At 41.6% G+C, this 13,235-nt stretch overlaps 1 protein-coding gene across 1 annotated transcript; it reads right to left on the reverse strand.

The window, feature by feature from the left end:
• Positions 1 to 2,128: 2,128 nt before the first annotated feature.
• On the reverse strand, positions 2,129 to 11,656 carry slc34a1b (solute carrier family 34 member 1b). Its single transcript, XM_041048169.1, has 12 exons — positions 11,590 to 11,656; positions 11,303 to 11,485; positions 10,683 to 10,829; positions 10,251 to 10,394; positions 8,346 to 8,457; positions 7,646 to 7,841; positions 7,105 to 7,200; positions 6,837 to 6,903; positions 6,517 to 6,684; positions 6,184 to 6,300; positions 3,139 to 3,263; positions 2,129 to 2,722 (listed from the first exon to the last, which is right to left on the reverse strand). Exons 1-12 carry the CDS (start codon positions 11,648 to 11,650, stop codon positions 2,129 to 2,131), a joined length of 2,010 nt encoding a protein of 669 aa, XP_040904103.1. The 5' UTR covers positions 11,651 to 11,656.
• Positions 11,657 to 13,235: the final 1,579 nt, after the last annotated feature.

Genomic DNA, 13,235 nt, shown 5'->3' on the forward strand with positions numbered 1-13,235 from the left:
TAGGCCACAACGTTTTAGCACCAAACTCTTCTGTGGTTTCAGCAGTACTGATGTTGTATTGTAATCCCTTTGAGAAATATTCAACATTAGACAACATCTAACACAGCGAGAAAGAGCTGATGATAGATTATTGCTGCATCAGCAGCTGGGTAGTGAAGCAAAATTGCTTTGGAAGCAAAATCTGAGGACTTGAGGGTTGAAAGGGTTCATGAAATTAGCTATTGAAGAATGTGGTGTGACTTACATGAAGCAAGTTATGCTTAAATGGCAGAAAGAAATTACTTTTTGGTCTCTGAAGGGACTAAGGATTTTCCTCCTTGTGCATACCCCTCACCAAAACACCACATCACCTAGAGAAAGAGGTACAGTGAATGTGTGAGCGAGCGTGGGTTGGGAAGTGACAGATTCCGCTTAATGGGATACTAACAATCACATTGGGGGGAAAATTGTGAGTGTGTAAGTGTAAATCAGTGTGAATAGAATGTGCTGCTTTTTTAATCTAACAGTGAAGAGACTGAACAATAACAGCAGAGAGCACGGGCAGCTCCTGGTCGTCCCCAGGGCTTGGCAGGACCGTGGCACAACCCCGCTGGAGTTCAGCACCGATCCAAACTGCACCCACACAAATGATAATCAGCACTCAGATCAGCTCTCACTCAGAGAATAGCACTGTACGACGGGGTGGGTTTTTGTGAGTGCATGCAGGAGCGAGTGTCACGATAGATTCTTGTTCCTGGCTCCCCTCCTCTTTCTTCTCAGCCTGCTTTCGAATGCCTGCAAGGTTCACATTAGATTCAGCAGGATGATGCAAGCTCTGTCCAGACTGCCACGCCTGATGGTGGAGATAGCTGCATCTCATTTGAAACACCAAAACATTAAAGAGCATGGCAGGATCAGAGGAGTAAGATGAGAGGAGGCTGCTTTTGTTGAAACAAAAAGTGTGTCTGGAGTGGAAGTTTGCAGATTAGTGAGGTCTTTGAACGGGTAAAAAAAAAAAAAAAAAAAAGGCGGACATATCTTCCTATTGAAAACGCTTTCATGTAAGACACACAAGAATGAATGAAGCCTTTCTTTTTGACAGTTCTGAAGCAGTAACCTCAGCAGCAGACAGAAACCGTCTTGATATTCAGTTCATGTGCACTTTCATCCAGTTTGAAAAGTGCTGTTCAAAGTGTCATTCCTTTGTCTGTCACCTTAAAGTGAGAGAGTCTGACTTTTCTCTCATTACATCAACAGACTGAGTCAACATTTCTTCAACGCATGATCAATTGTTACAATGCAACAAAGAAAACAGCACATATTCACACATTCAACAACACCTCCTGAGTGTACATACTCACCCACTTAGACAAGTATACACACACCAACACACACACACTACAGCACATTCATACACTCCTTTGAAGATAACATCAAGTAGCTAATGTGATGATCCTTTGAAAGCTTTGTAGTGTCTGTTTGTATTCAGTCGCCCACTAACACTTATATAACAAGTGAGTACATGGTCTTTTAACATAATAATCAAACATTTATCCACATGGTTGTAAAAAAAAATCATTAGGCTTTGGGTTAACAACAGTGTCTGTTTTCCTTTTTTGTTCTGTCTGCTCTTGATCGTTACAGACAACAATAAATCGATGAACTTTCTGAATTCTGGGAAAATTAAGAGCTAACAATGATTAGTTTTATACTCACTCTTAACATAACCTTCTTACACATGACTGGAAATTCACTGAGCGCGGTTACTGACTGATTATTGGCCAACAAGACGTTCAAAGTGGAGAACATGGTGGAAATGTTGTCGAATGTCTTCTAACGTCTCCACTGAAACTTGTGTGTGAATACATTTGCAGCAAGAAAAATTATTGGAGAGTTAAAGCCGCCCCAAAGAGTCTCCTTGTACACAAACAAGAAAAGGTACATGTGCACAATTTGTGTTTCTCACTCTGTGTGTTGTGTGTATCTTAGTGGCCTAAATGTGTTCAGCACGTTTCCTTTTCAAGTTGTATCAACATGTGAACAACTGCCCACAGATGGCAGCTGCAGTGCTTATGATGCTATAGTCTGTCTTTGGGACACTATCTCTAATGATCTCTTTATTGACAATAGGCCTCTGCTATCAGTCCAGCTACAGCGGAGTGCTGTTGCACCTCTCTAACCCTTTTAATTTAAGAACCCGTACACCTGGCCTGCTCTCATCCAGGTAGTCCAGGGCTGGGTTGTCATATGCCAGCTCTGTCTTCCTCTGGATGGGCTCCTTCTTTGGGCTCGCAGAGGTCGTCTGGGTCGAGACCTGCTCCCCTTCTTCCTCTCCCTGCCCCTCCTCGCATGCCGAGCTGCAGCAGACAGTTGCCTTGGTGATCAGACGGTCAAGAGGTTTGAGAGAGCGCATCCACTGGGGCAGGAAGTCCCAACTCTGGAGCTTGGCGGGAAGGTGACGGGGGCTGCGGGCCTGCAACACATTTACCATGGCGATGAAGATGGTCAAACCCAAGAAAGGAGCCCCAACACCAGCCATCACCCGCCAGCCAGCCAGCGAGAGGCCCAGAACCAGCGAGGGGAGGAGTAAGAAGCAAAGGAGAAGGTACAAGACGGCAAACCATCGGTACTTGGCGGTGCGTTCACCCAGGAAATGAGCCATCCTTATGGGCAGACGCATGAAGGGAAGAGGATACCACAGCAGAATGCCAAAGACGTTGAAGAACAGGTGACACAGAGCAATCTACATACATATATAAAGCAAAAAAAGATACAGTATATAAGTGCTAAAGAACATAATTCATTAGTCATTGTGTTGTCATGTAACATTCATACAATGAACATACAGTTTTTACAGTTTAATGTCCTAGAGAAGACCAACACACAACAGTTTTCCCTAAAAACTCCACTTAGCTGCCTCCAAAGTTCCTGCTCACACATTTATGCCTAAATCCATGTTCATAAATATACAAACATCACTATAATCCGGCTAATAAGCTAATTCTCCATGTTTTTGTTCATGCCGTTGGAACACATAATTCTGGACTTGCTCATTGTTGTGTCACTGTCTGTGTTAATCCTCCTTTCTCAGAAGAATCTCAGTTGAAAACACACTCATTAACTTCCCTTTTCTCATTTTCTGATAAAACACCAGCCCACCTGTATGGCAGCTGCTAGCTTGTTCCCGGGACTGGCCAGAGCTGCCAGCAGGGCCGTGGCAGTTGTGCCAATGTTGGACCCCAGGGTGAGAGGATAGGCCCGCTCTAGACTGATCACACCAATACCTGAGGGAGATGACAGAAACAGGCTGTGTCGAAAGAGAAACGAGGAAATTAAATAATGATGTTTAACCAGGAAATGTAATAGCTCCTGTCAACTTCCTGATGAAATATTAAATATTTACAGATCACCCACCACCTTCTGGTGCACTTGACACCACTTTTGTTTGAAGTGCGCTACAATCATCAGATAAAGCTTGTGACAAAGTGTAAGCAATGATAAACTATCTCCTTCAGAAATTATGCCAGTACATTTTATCAAACCACACTAATCTCTCTTGTAAAATCTTTAATTGGGAAACCATTTCCCAGGTGCTAAAATCTGAATTCACTGCTTTTTTACAAGAATAAGAAGCAATATAAAGCCACAACAAACATTAAAAAGAAATCTGCTGAGAATGTTGCTGAAAATCCTTGAAGCGCCAATCCAATAGGTTTTTTTTTAAAAAAAAAAGCTCTTTCAACTATTCAAACTATTTGACTCAAATTACATCTCAGATAAACAGACAAAACAAAAAATCATTCGTAATTGGTATTTTAGATGAACAAAAGCAACCGAGCCATCACTGAGGCTGAAATGTTACTTTGCCAGAGAAGATGACTAATGACTGTCAAATGAGTGGCTGCTTGACAGCAGCTGACAACCAAAGTAGGGCAATTTTGCCACAGCATCTATGTCATTTAAAAATACTGAAATTGTGTGAAAATGAGTGCTTTGTTTTCAACACATGACACTATGACATGGTAACAGTGAGTGTTGAAGGGGATGCAAAGCTTAAATCTAAAGCAACATAAACAAATACTTTATTATGTTAATTAAGTATATCTGTGGATTGGAAATCATCCTCCAGTTGTATAGTCTCTTGCCTTTTAGCTTTATGTCAAGCCAGATAATTATTCCAGTTTAAAATGAGAAATTATTCCCATCTCTCATTTATCGCTGTGTAGCAGGCTGATGACTCAGTCATCACTGATTTTACATGCTTCATTTAGCCAGTGGCATACAGTGCCGGTTATGCAACCTGTTCTTACAAACTTCATAAGGCTTCACAAGAGGTACTTTCTCGTCAGTATGAAAACACAAGGATATTAGTCAGTTATTAAATACATGACTAAAGCAATAAAGTAAACCATTGGTACTGTTAATTTGTTACTGTATAAAAACTGTAACGTCTATTTAGAGGTTCAGGTGTTGGAATTCATAAGAAACCAGAGGCCTTGAAAACAACAGCCCAGTCTATGAGCTGCTAAATTACATTGGTAAGTCCAGGTTTGATTGACAGAAAGAAAAAAAAAACTCTGTCCTGTTGTTTTCAGCCATTCTCTCTAAGACACATTTTAACAATGTAAAAACAATGTGCTCACATGGACTGCTATACAGGAAAACGTGAAATGTTGCTGTGATTTTAAATCTCAAATCCCAGAAACAAGCTCCAGATATGACTGATAGCCACCCCATCACAGCGTTGGCCCACTCAAGGATGGGATCTAATACTCAGCACAGTCAGGTTTGAGTTTAACAAGACATTACAGGAGACAATCTCCCTCAAGGCCTGCACCAAATGAAACGGAGTCATAACTGCAGGGTCAAGTTGAAAAAAGATTTCACATTCGTCCAACCTTCACATGAGAAAGATGCCGGTTTCGCTCCCAGACAATAAACAGCACTTTCACTGAGATCATCCAACAGATAGTGGAGAAAAATAACCCAACTGAGCAGAAAAGTCAAGATGGACAGAGAGGAACAGTGGGTGTGGTGTTCGCAAAAGTGAAAAGCAGGGATCTGACTTCAGAAAAGCTCATTTTGCTGATTGCTCGTGAGAAACAATGTTTTCTGTGAATGGAATTCTACCTAGAGTTTAAGCCTAGGTCAAAACCTAGTATGTGCCTGGACCACTTACGGCCAGTGTACAAAACTGAGGATGTAGTTAAAACATTTGTGTTTATAGAGAAAAATGCTAGAAAAATGTTAGAAACAAACAGCTGACCACTGTAAACTCATTTCACATGTTTCCACTTATTCTTAAAACGTGTTGTTTATCCTCAGTTGTGGTGACCTGTATAATACAATCAGAATCAGAATCAGAAAACTTTATTCCCAGGTACACATACAAAGAATTTGCCATGGTGTTGTTGGTCCAAAAACAGATGACTTAGACTGGCAAGCCCCATAACGGAACATGCGTTTAAATATACTAAATATACTAAACATACTAAAGAAAAAAGAAAAAAGAAAGAAAGAAAGAAAGAAAGTACTAAGAGAGGGTTTCCTTTTTTAAAAAATCATAGGAAATTTCAATAGTGTACTTAAGCCAGTTTAAATGGGTTAGGATGCATAATGCTAAATATATCTATTTATTTATTTGCCTTAAAAACAACATCTGTCATTTTACTTGTGACAGATGCTGGTATTGCATAACATTTTGGTGAAAGAGCATTGTGTCTGAGGATGTCATCATATTTTATATAAGTCTAATACAGAAAAATTACAAATTCATGTAGTTTTCCAAAATGAAAGTGAAAAAAAAATAAAATAAAAGAAAGGTAAATACATATATCGCTCTATCTAGACCTCTCGGTGGGATTAGTAGCGTACTATGGCATATTCAGCCACTTTATTGCTGTTCCTCACACACTCTGAGGTCACATATTACTGACATTTTTCAATTTATTGCACATGCATTGGAATTTGTGTTTTTTTTTTTTTTTTTTTTGCACCACTTTATTGTTCCAATCTTTCATTTTTCATGTTTTCACTCATGGTTGACGTTGGACTAATGGGTTTTATTGCCCTTACTGTGTCCTACTTCCATTACCATGTCTCCCATTAATGAAGTGAACTTTTTATCTCACAATTTTTTTACTTAATTTTTTACAGAGTATACTGAGTGTGTATGTGTGTGTGTGTAAGACATATATCACTCACCTACCAGGGGAGTCATGGCTGAAGTAAAAACAGAGCTACTCTGGACCACAAATGTCACTCCTGCACCCACAAACATGGCCATGTATCCTGCCAGCCACCCAAACGGATATGGCAGGTCTGTTGAGATAAAGAGAAAAGAGATGGAAATTACCCACATGCACATACATTAAACACAGCAATGCTTCTATTTTCCACCCAGCTACTTTCATGTAAAAATATGCATCCAAAGACAGCTTCTAAAGGTTTGTATTCTCCCTTGCCAACTGAATTGTGTATTTTCATTTGCCACTTGATACACTAAATTAAAGCTCCAGCAGCTCAAGGTATGCCCACCTGTGTTGATGACTTTATGGATGACCTTTGCTACTTGGCCTTTAAGAAGAGAGTTGAGCAGTTTGACCAGAAGCAGCAGACAGGCGCAGAGGACAGCCAGGGAGGCTGCCAGAAGAATCAGCCCCACGGTGAGGTCTGACAGTGGGGTGGAAACAAATAAATGCCTACCTGCAGAGTGACAGGACCAACAATCATCAGGATGTTACCCCACAAACAGGTTACATGTTTAACAGGGCCAATACTGAAAAGGAAATGCATGATGAAAATACATAATGACAATGAAGTGGGTGGGTTACAGATATCATTGAGTTTGAACTCACATTTCACTGATGGCTGGGATAAGCCATCAGTGGGGCCACAGTTCTCAGTGCTCACATTGCCTGTGGACTGTAGAAAGAGCGAGAAAGAAAGAAAGAAAGAAAGAAAGAAAGAAAGAAAGAAAGGAAGAAAAAGAAAGAGGCAGCTGTGATGAAACCACAAATTAGATACACAGTTTTCACTGGCAGCAGTGACATGCTCTGATTGGCGCCAGTGTGTGACACAATGTGTCTGCATGTGCAGGAGACAGTGTTGGAGACGAGCCATTACCATAACAAGGTCAGTCTGGCACCATTCTTTCACCAGGCTCCTGTTCCTCATGTCCTCATTTCCCATGGCGATCCCCATGATCACACACTTGTCTAGCTGGGGGTGAAAGGAGAAATATTTTTCAGCTTCCAAGTTGCAGGAGAGCAAGGTTAAAGGATTAAAATGGCCTTCTTCACTCCTTTAACCAGAAGCCCTGGGCTCAGCTCCCTCACTGCTGAAGTGTGTCTGTGCAAGACACTTAGGGAAGCTAATTGACTGTTCATTAAGCTCCATCGCCATCACCTGTCTGCTGTGTCTGTCAACTTTTCTGTTCTCGTAGATTTACCACTTGAAATGGTTTTCAATTGTCGAGGTAGACAAAAGCAGGCTTCTTATTTCTAACCAGTGGTCTTCAAATTGGCCATCTGAAATAACAACTGTTGCTGGAAAACTTTATCATCTGTAGCTGGCATTCAGTTACTTGAAAATGCTACCTCTGGTTGACTTTTAACCTCTGGTTGGCGAAGGTCCGTTACAAAAATGGCGATTGGCTGAGTTTTACCTGTATGATAAGCTTGGTGATTGGCTCGGTTATGACCTTGAGCAGCTCAGGCGCGTCCTCTCCAGGCTGGAGCCTGAAGCTGGTGACCAGCAGGTGGGACAGCCTGGTCATGAGGCCACTAGCCACTTCCAGCGGCAGCAGGACCAGGACCGACAGCCAGTTGAAGCAGTCATGGATGGTTGCCCCAGCGAAGGCACTGCAGTGGGTCACAATAATTTTGTGCGATAAGGTCAGCCGTCATCGTGATCAGCTGAATGATTGCTCGTTAATCTGCTTTTCACGGCTTAACTTTTTGGGACGTGTGTGATGTAATGGGCGTTTTAGTTTTGACTCAGTGTGTGTGTGAGACTGTTATAGAAAAGATTAATAAATTATATTTATTTTACCAGACGCAGATTAAGTAACATGCCATCTGTTCAGTGCCGTATCTTTTCATGCCAAAGGGTTACTGGTGTGGGATCAATGTGGATTGGTGCCATTATTGTCACTGTTACAGAAATTAGACTCAAATGGAAGCTGAAGCAGAGGCAGCGAACAGCTGCTTTCTCTTCACCCTCCTCTGCTTTCTCCCCTGCACTTTTAACACTTTCATCCTTCTTGCTTCCACTTATCCTCTTCACTTTTCCATTTCAATTTCTTCTTCCCTGCTCTCCTGCCTCCCCTCCACTCATCCACTGCATTGCCGCTTTCACGCACTCACCGCTGAAACTCGGTCCTCTCTGCTGCTTGCATCATGGCCACTATGGTGTTTGTGACTGAAGTCCCAATATTGGACCCCATAATGATTGGAACAGCCGACCTCACTTCTAACACTGTGAAGAGAGACCACACAGCAAGATATGTTTTACTCGTCAGTCTTCTTTGCCAAAAACCGTGCATACAGGGTTGAACAAAAATTGTAAATGACTGTCTCCACTGTGAAGAGCGATACGCCGTACAGATAATTACTACACATGACCTTCCACATTTCAGAATGCATCATGGGTTTTAATGGAGATGAAAGGTTATTGTAATTTGCAGGTGAGTGGAGGCAGCTTAGCCTTCACTCTCTGCAGAGGGGTTTATTGTTGAGGATGTCTCTAATGACAATGACCTAAAGAACCCATGCACATATGCACACACACACACTCACACACACACACACACACACACACACACACACACACACACACACATATATATATATATATGGTATTTTTATAAATTCAGTCCTGGTTCATATCAGATGCCCCACAGTTGGTTTATATATATATATATACAAACACACACACACACACACACACATCCATAACTCTGCATCTATTTGCCACTTTGACAATTATCTTTAATTTTCCTCCCAGCTCTTGCATACTGATTAACATTAACCACATTGAAAAAGAGGTGCGACCTCAGCGTCTTTGAGCACCCGGAAAAGCGCTATACAAATTTGATGCATTATTATTCTTATTAGAACCAGCACAGACAGGTCGTAACCTTGCCGTGTATTGGTCTTATGAGGCATGATAAACTGTAGACGGACAGAGATGGTGGGAGATTACAGGGTGTGAAATTGTTTGATTTGATTATCCCTCTGATCCCAGTCTAACCTGCTAGATGACAATAAGTGTCAGGTGTGTGTGCGTTGTTTTTTTTTTTGTTTGTTTGTTTGTTTTTTTTTCAAAATAGCCACCACAGAACTTCAGTCTTTAAATGGTAATTTCCCATCAGTCAGTCAGTGTGTGGAAGTAATCACACAAAATTCTGATATGACTTATTACGTGCCATAGACCTCCGTTGTCATCCAAAACAGATCAATGCACCACAACAAGATCACAATGAAGCAACTTAAAGCGTATTAATCCGCAGGTGAAATGCATTATTTACTCCTGTGTGAGTTTTACTTTCTAAAACCTACAGAGCTCAGCTGTTTCAAGAAATCCTGTAGTTTAAAAATAAATAAATAAAAAATACAGATATTTGGAATTCGTTTTGAAAGATTCTATCTTTAGTGAGAATGAACATCTTAGGGATGAGAGCCACAGACAGGTGACATACGTTTCTTGGTTCTTCTGCTAGTTTACACTTGACCGCTCGAGTACACTCGAGTATGGGTAAAGTATGTGTAAATATAAACAGCTAGATTTTCAACTGTCTATGATATGTGTTCATTTCCTAACATTTATGTATTTAATATAGGCTATATTCACTAATTTGTTCCTTAATGCTAAGCAGGAAATCATGTGGGATAATCTTTTGTATACTCCATAGGGAACACAGCATGTGATTGGGCTGGGAACCAGAAAATTGAGATTATAACCATAAACCACAAATTAATTAGATCTATTTGTTGTTGCCACAGATGCACCACGGGAGTTTTCAGTCCTTTCTGTTTTTATGGCAATGTTACTGTTTTTTTTTTTTTTGTTTTTTTTACTGTTTACTGTAATATCTTTGCAGACATAAATAATAGCCTGCAGAGGCTATGGAACATACATCTCAGACTGAATGAGGCCAGCCTGGACATCTTTCGATGCCAGAGTCTTGTTCAAAACTTAAAAGAGCTTATGCTGCAGTATGCTGGCACTCACACATTTACACACATTGTTGTTGTTGTGCCTATACTCACATCCAGAGGCCACCAGACTGACAACAATAGAGGTGGAGGTTGATGAGCTCTGAACCAGTACAGTAACCAAGATCCCCACCACCAGCCCCGCCACAGGGTTAGACAGCACCGCATTGTCCTGGAAAATGTCTCCTGCCACTTTACCTGGTTAAATATGCCGCCCACGCACACACACAGAAACACACACACACACACACATATAAAAGTAGTGGTCTCAGACATGACAGAGATGCCAGGAGCAATGTTAAACAAGATTCAAACTGTTTGTTTCCCCAAATCCAAAAAGGTCACCAGATGAAGCTTAGCAGTAAATTATACAGCAGTAAGACAGAGTGAACTGTTCTGTAGTGACTCACTTATTTATCAAACATCAACTGGCTGAGTCACCATCAACCCGCTGGAGGGGGAGACAGCGAGGGTTAAAGTACTTACCCCCTGCTAACTGGAAAGCAGAGCTCAGAGTGTCCAAAGAGCAAACAAAGAGGAACAGGAGGAGGAGGAGGAGAGGGACCTTGGATAGATTGATAAGGAGCTTCCTGATCTTGTTCGGAGACACTCCAGTGGTCTGAGGAGAGCTATCTGTTCAAAACAACAACAACCAGGGAGATGGTTAACTTCACAATGTGACCTCAATCTGGAGAACAGTTGACCTATTTTCAACAAATAAGACAAATAGATAAAACAAAAATATGGTTTCACAACACTCTTGGTGGTGTCTTGTTTCTGGCCACAGCATCACACATTTTTTTTTTCATTCTTGTGATTTTTGTGTCCTGGATGAGAGAGATAGCCTCAGTAAGCAATCTCACATGTAGTGAGCAAAGCCATCTGACATACTACATTACCCATACGCAGCCAAGTGACAGCAGGACTTTGCCTTTATTGCCCAGACCACATGATTTCACTGGCTCTGTGTGTCTTTTGAGCATGTCCTTATCTAATGAGCATGTGGTTCGGCTTCTGCTGTTGTTATTTGGCTTTTAAAAGAGATCAGACCCACTGCCATCCCAGGAGATGACTTTGTGATCCTCCTCTTCATGCCTCTCTTGTACCTTTCTCGGTGGCGAGTCCATCTGCTTCCATGAGTGAAGGTTTGTTGGACTGGTGACTGGTATGTTGGTTGTAGCCCTCAAAGCTGTTGCTGAGGTCAAGGGTGGAGCCGATACCGGACTCCCGGTCCTCCTCTAGCGGGAGTTTGGGCTGTGAGGAGAGCTGAGTGCCATGCATTCTCATCCCTGATAACAAAGAGGAAGACTGCATACTCAGCTGAGGCGGATCAGCTTGGACTCATGTGGAAAAACACAACAAACAGAAGGTCTGGAACTGAAACATGAGTTACCATTGTAGTCGGGTCCTGTGTTCCTTCCGGAGAACACTATAGTTATAGATCGAGAGGACATGGTGCTTTGAATGCTGTGTGGAGACATGGAGGTAATTAAAATCACAGGATGACACCATTGTAGAGGGAGCAAACGTGAGAGTGAATGTGTTTATCAGCCACCTGCAGCAGTAAAAAGAAACCAAAGGAGGCCGACATGTCTGTATATGATCTCTCACCACGCCACTGAGATCAACAGACAAGCTATTAAAAGAGAACAAAGGCGGCCCGCACTGTTTGTAATTGGCAGCTGTCCTCGATTTGAGGTCAGATCACGCTCTTAAGCCACATAGACCTCGAAGGCATCATCTCATGTCTTGAACGCCATGAACGCCTTGTCAGAATCAATAAGGGAACGTCTGTATCCATGTAACTTGTCTTGTCCTCCGTTTCCTGCAGCTGCAAGTCAGCTCTTAAAGGGACTCTCCACTGTCTATAGAGCAGCAACTCTCCTCAAAGGTTTTCACACTCTTGGTTTTAAAGAGACCGTTTTTCCCTCTTTTCATGTCAGCCACTTTGCCATATTTTGGGGACTCCAATGGAGAAGGGAGTACTAATGTGTCTCTTAAAAGCAAAGAGGATGGAAGTGAGTTCAGTAATTACAGCAGGCAAAATTACAGTAATTACAGGCACTGCATCATTCTCATTCTGTGTGGCATCCACCCTGCAGGTTCTGATGTGCACAGAGCCCCTGTTTAGCATATGTACATCTATCTATATGTGGGACAAGTTCCATAGATTGCAGCTGAATAAACTCTGAATGTACTTGTGTATATTTTGAGTGTGTGTGTGTGTGTGTGTGCATGTGTGTGCACGCACTGAATGTTATCCTCTAATCCACCTGCCCCATGCTCATCTGTTTGCCATCTGTCTCTGTCTCTGCACTTTTTGTAAGTTGGCCTTTAAGTCTGTCATCATGACTCACATGTATATTTCGATTCTGTTTATGCTTCACCAGAATGTTGATAATCGAGTTTTACTTGAAGTGGTGAAGTTAAAAAAGATCAATGAAACATTCAGCAGCAACTGTTGTCAGTGAGCGGTGGCTGATTTGCCCACATTTTCTAAAGGATGTATGAGCTCTTGCTCTCACTGCTTTCGATAAAAGGCCAGGATCTGATTTATAATAAATTATGTACTTAGCAGAAAGCTTCAGTACTGATGATAGTGGCTTTCAACACATGATATTAACACAAATATGTTATCATGAATATTTGACATTGACATATTCAGTGTAGTTTCACCTTACCTTGTCTGAAACAGTCTTAGGTGTTGCGTGTGACCTCCTGGAAAGGAAAATACCAAACTGGCATGTAAAGCATCTTTAAATAAGCTGCCAGTTCTGGAGGTGTCAGGAGGAACACCTCATCACTTGTCGATTAACTAGATCCATCATCAGAGACCCCACTGTTAATGAGTAACACAAAGCCTTAACTCAATGATGTATAAGTTGAGAGAGCACGTTGTGTATTAGGTGATGAATGCTGTTTGTTCAAGCAGCTATTTTTCACCTGATTTGAGGCTGGATAAAGGTTCCAAGATGAAGTGGTCTGTTTGATGTGATTAATGACCCTTGCTGTTTGAGGCTCATGGTTTCACACGGAAGA

Source organism: Toxotes jaculatrix, chromosome 10 (genome assembly GCF_017976425.1).
Source record: "Toxotes jaculatrix isolate fToxJac2 chromosome 10, fToxJac2.pri, whole genome shotgun sequence".
Classification (NCBI taxonomy): domain Eukaryota; kingdom Metazoa; phylum Chordata; class Actinopteri; family Toxotidae; genus Toxotes; species Toxotes jaculatrix.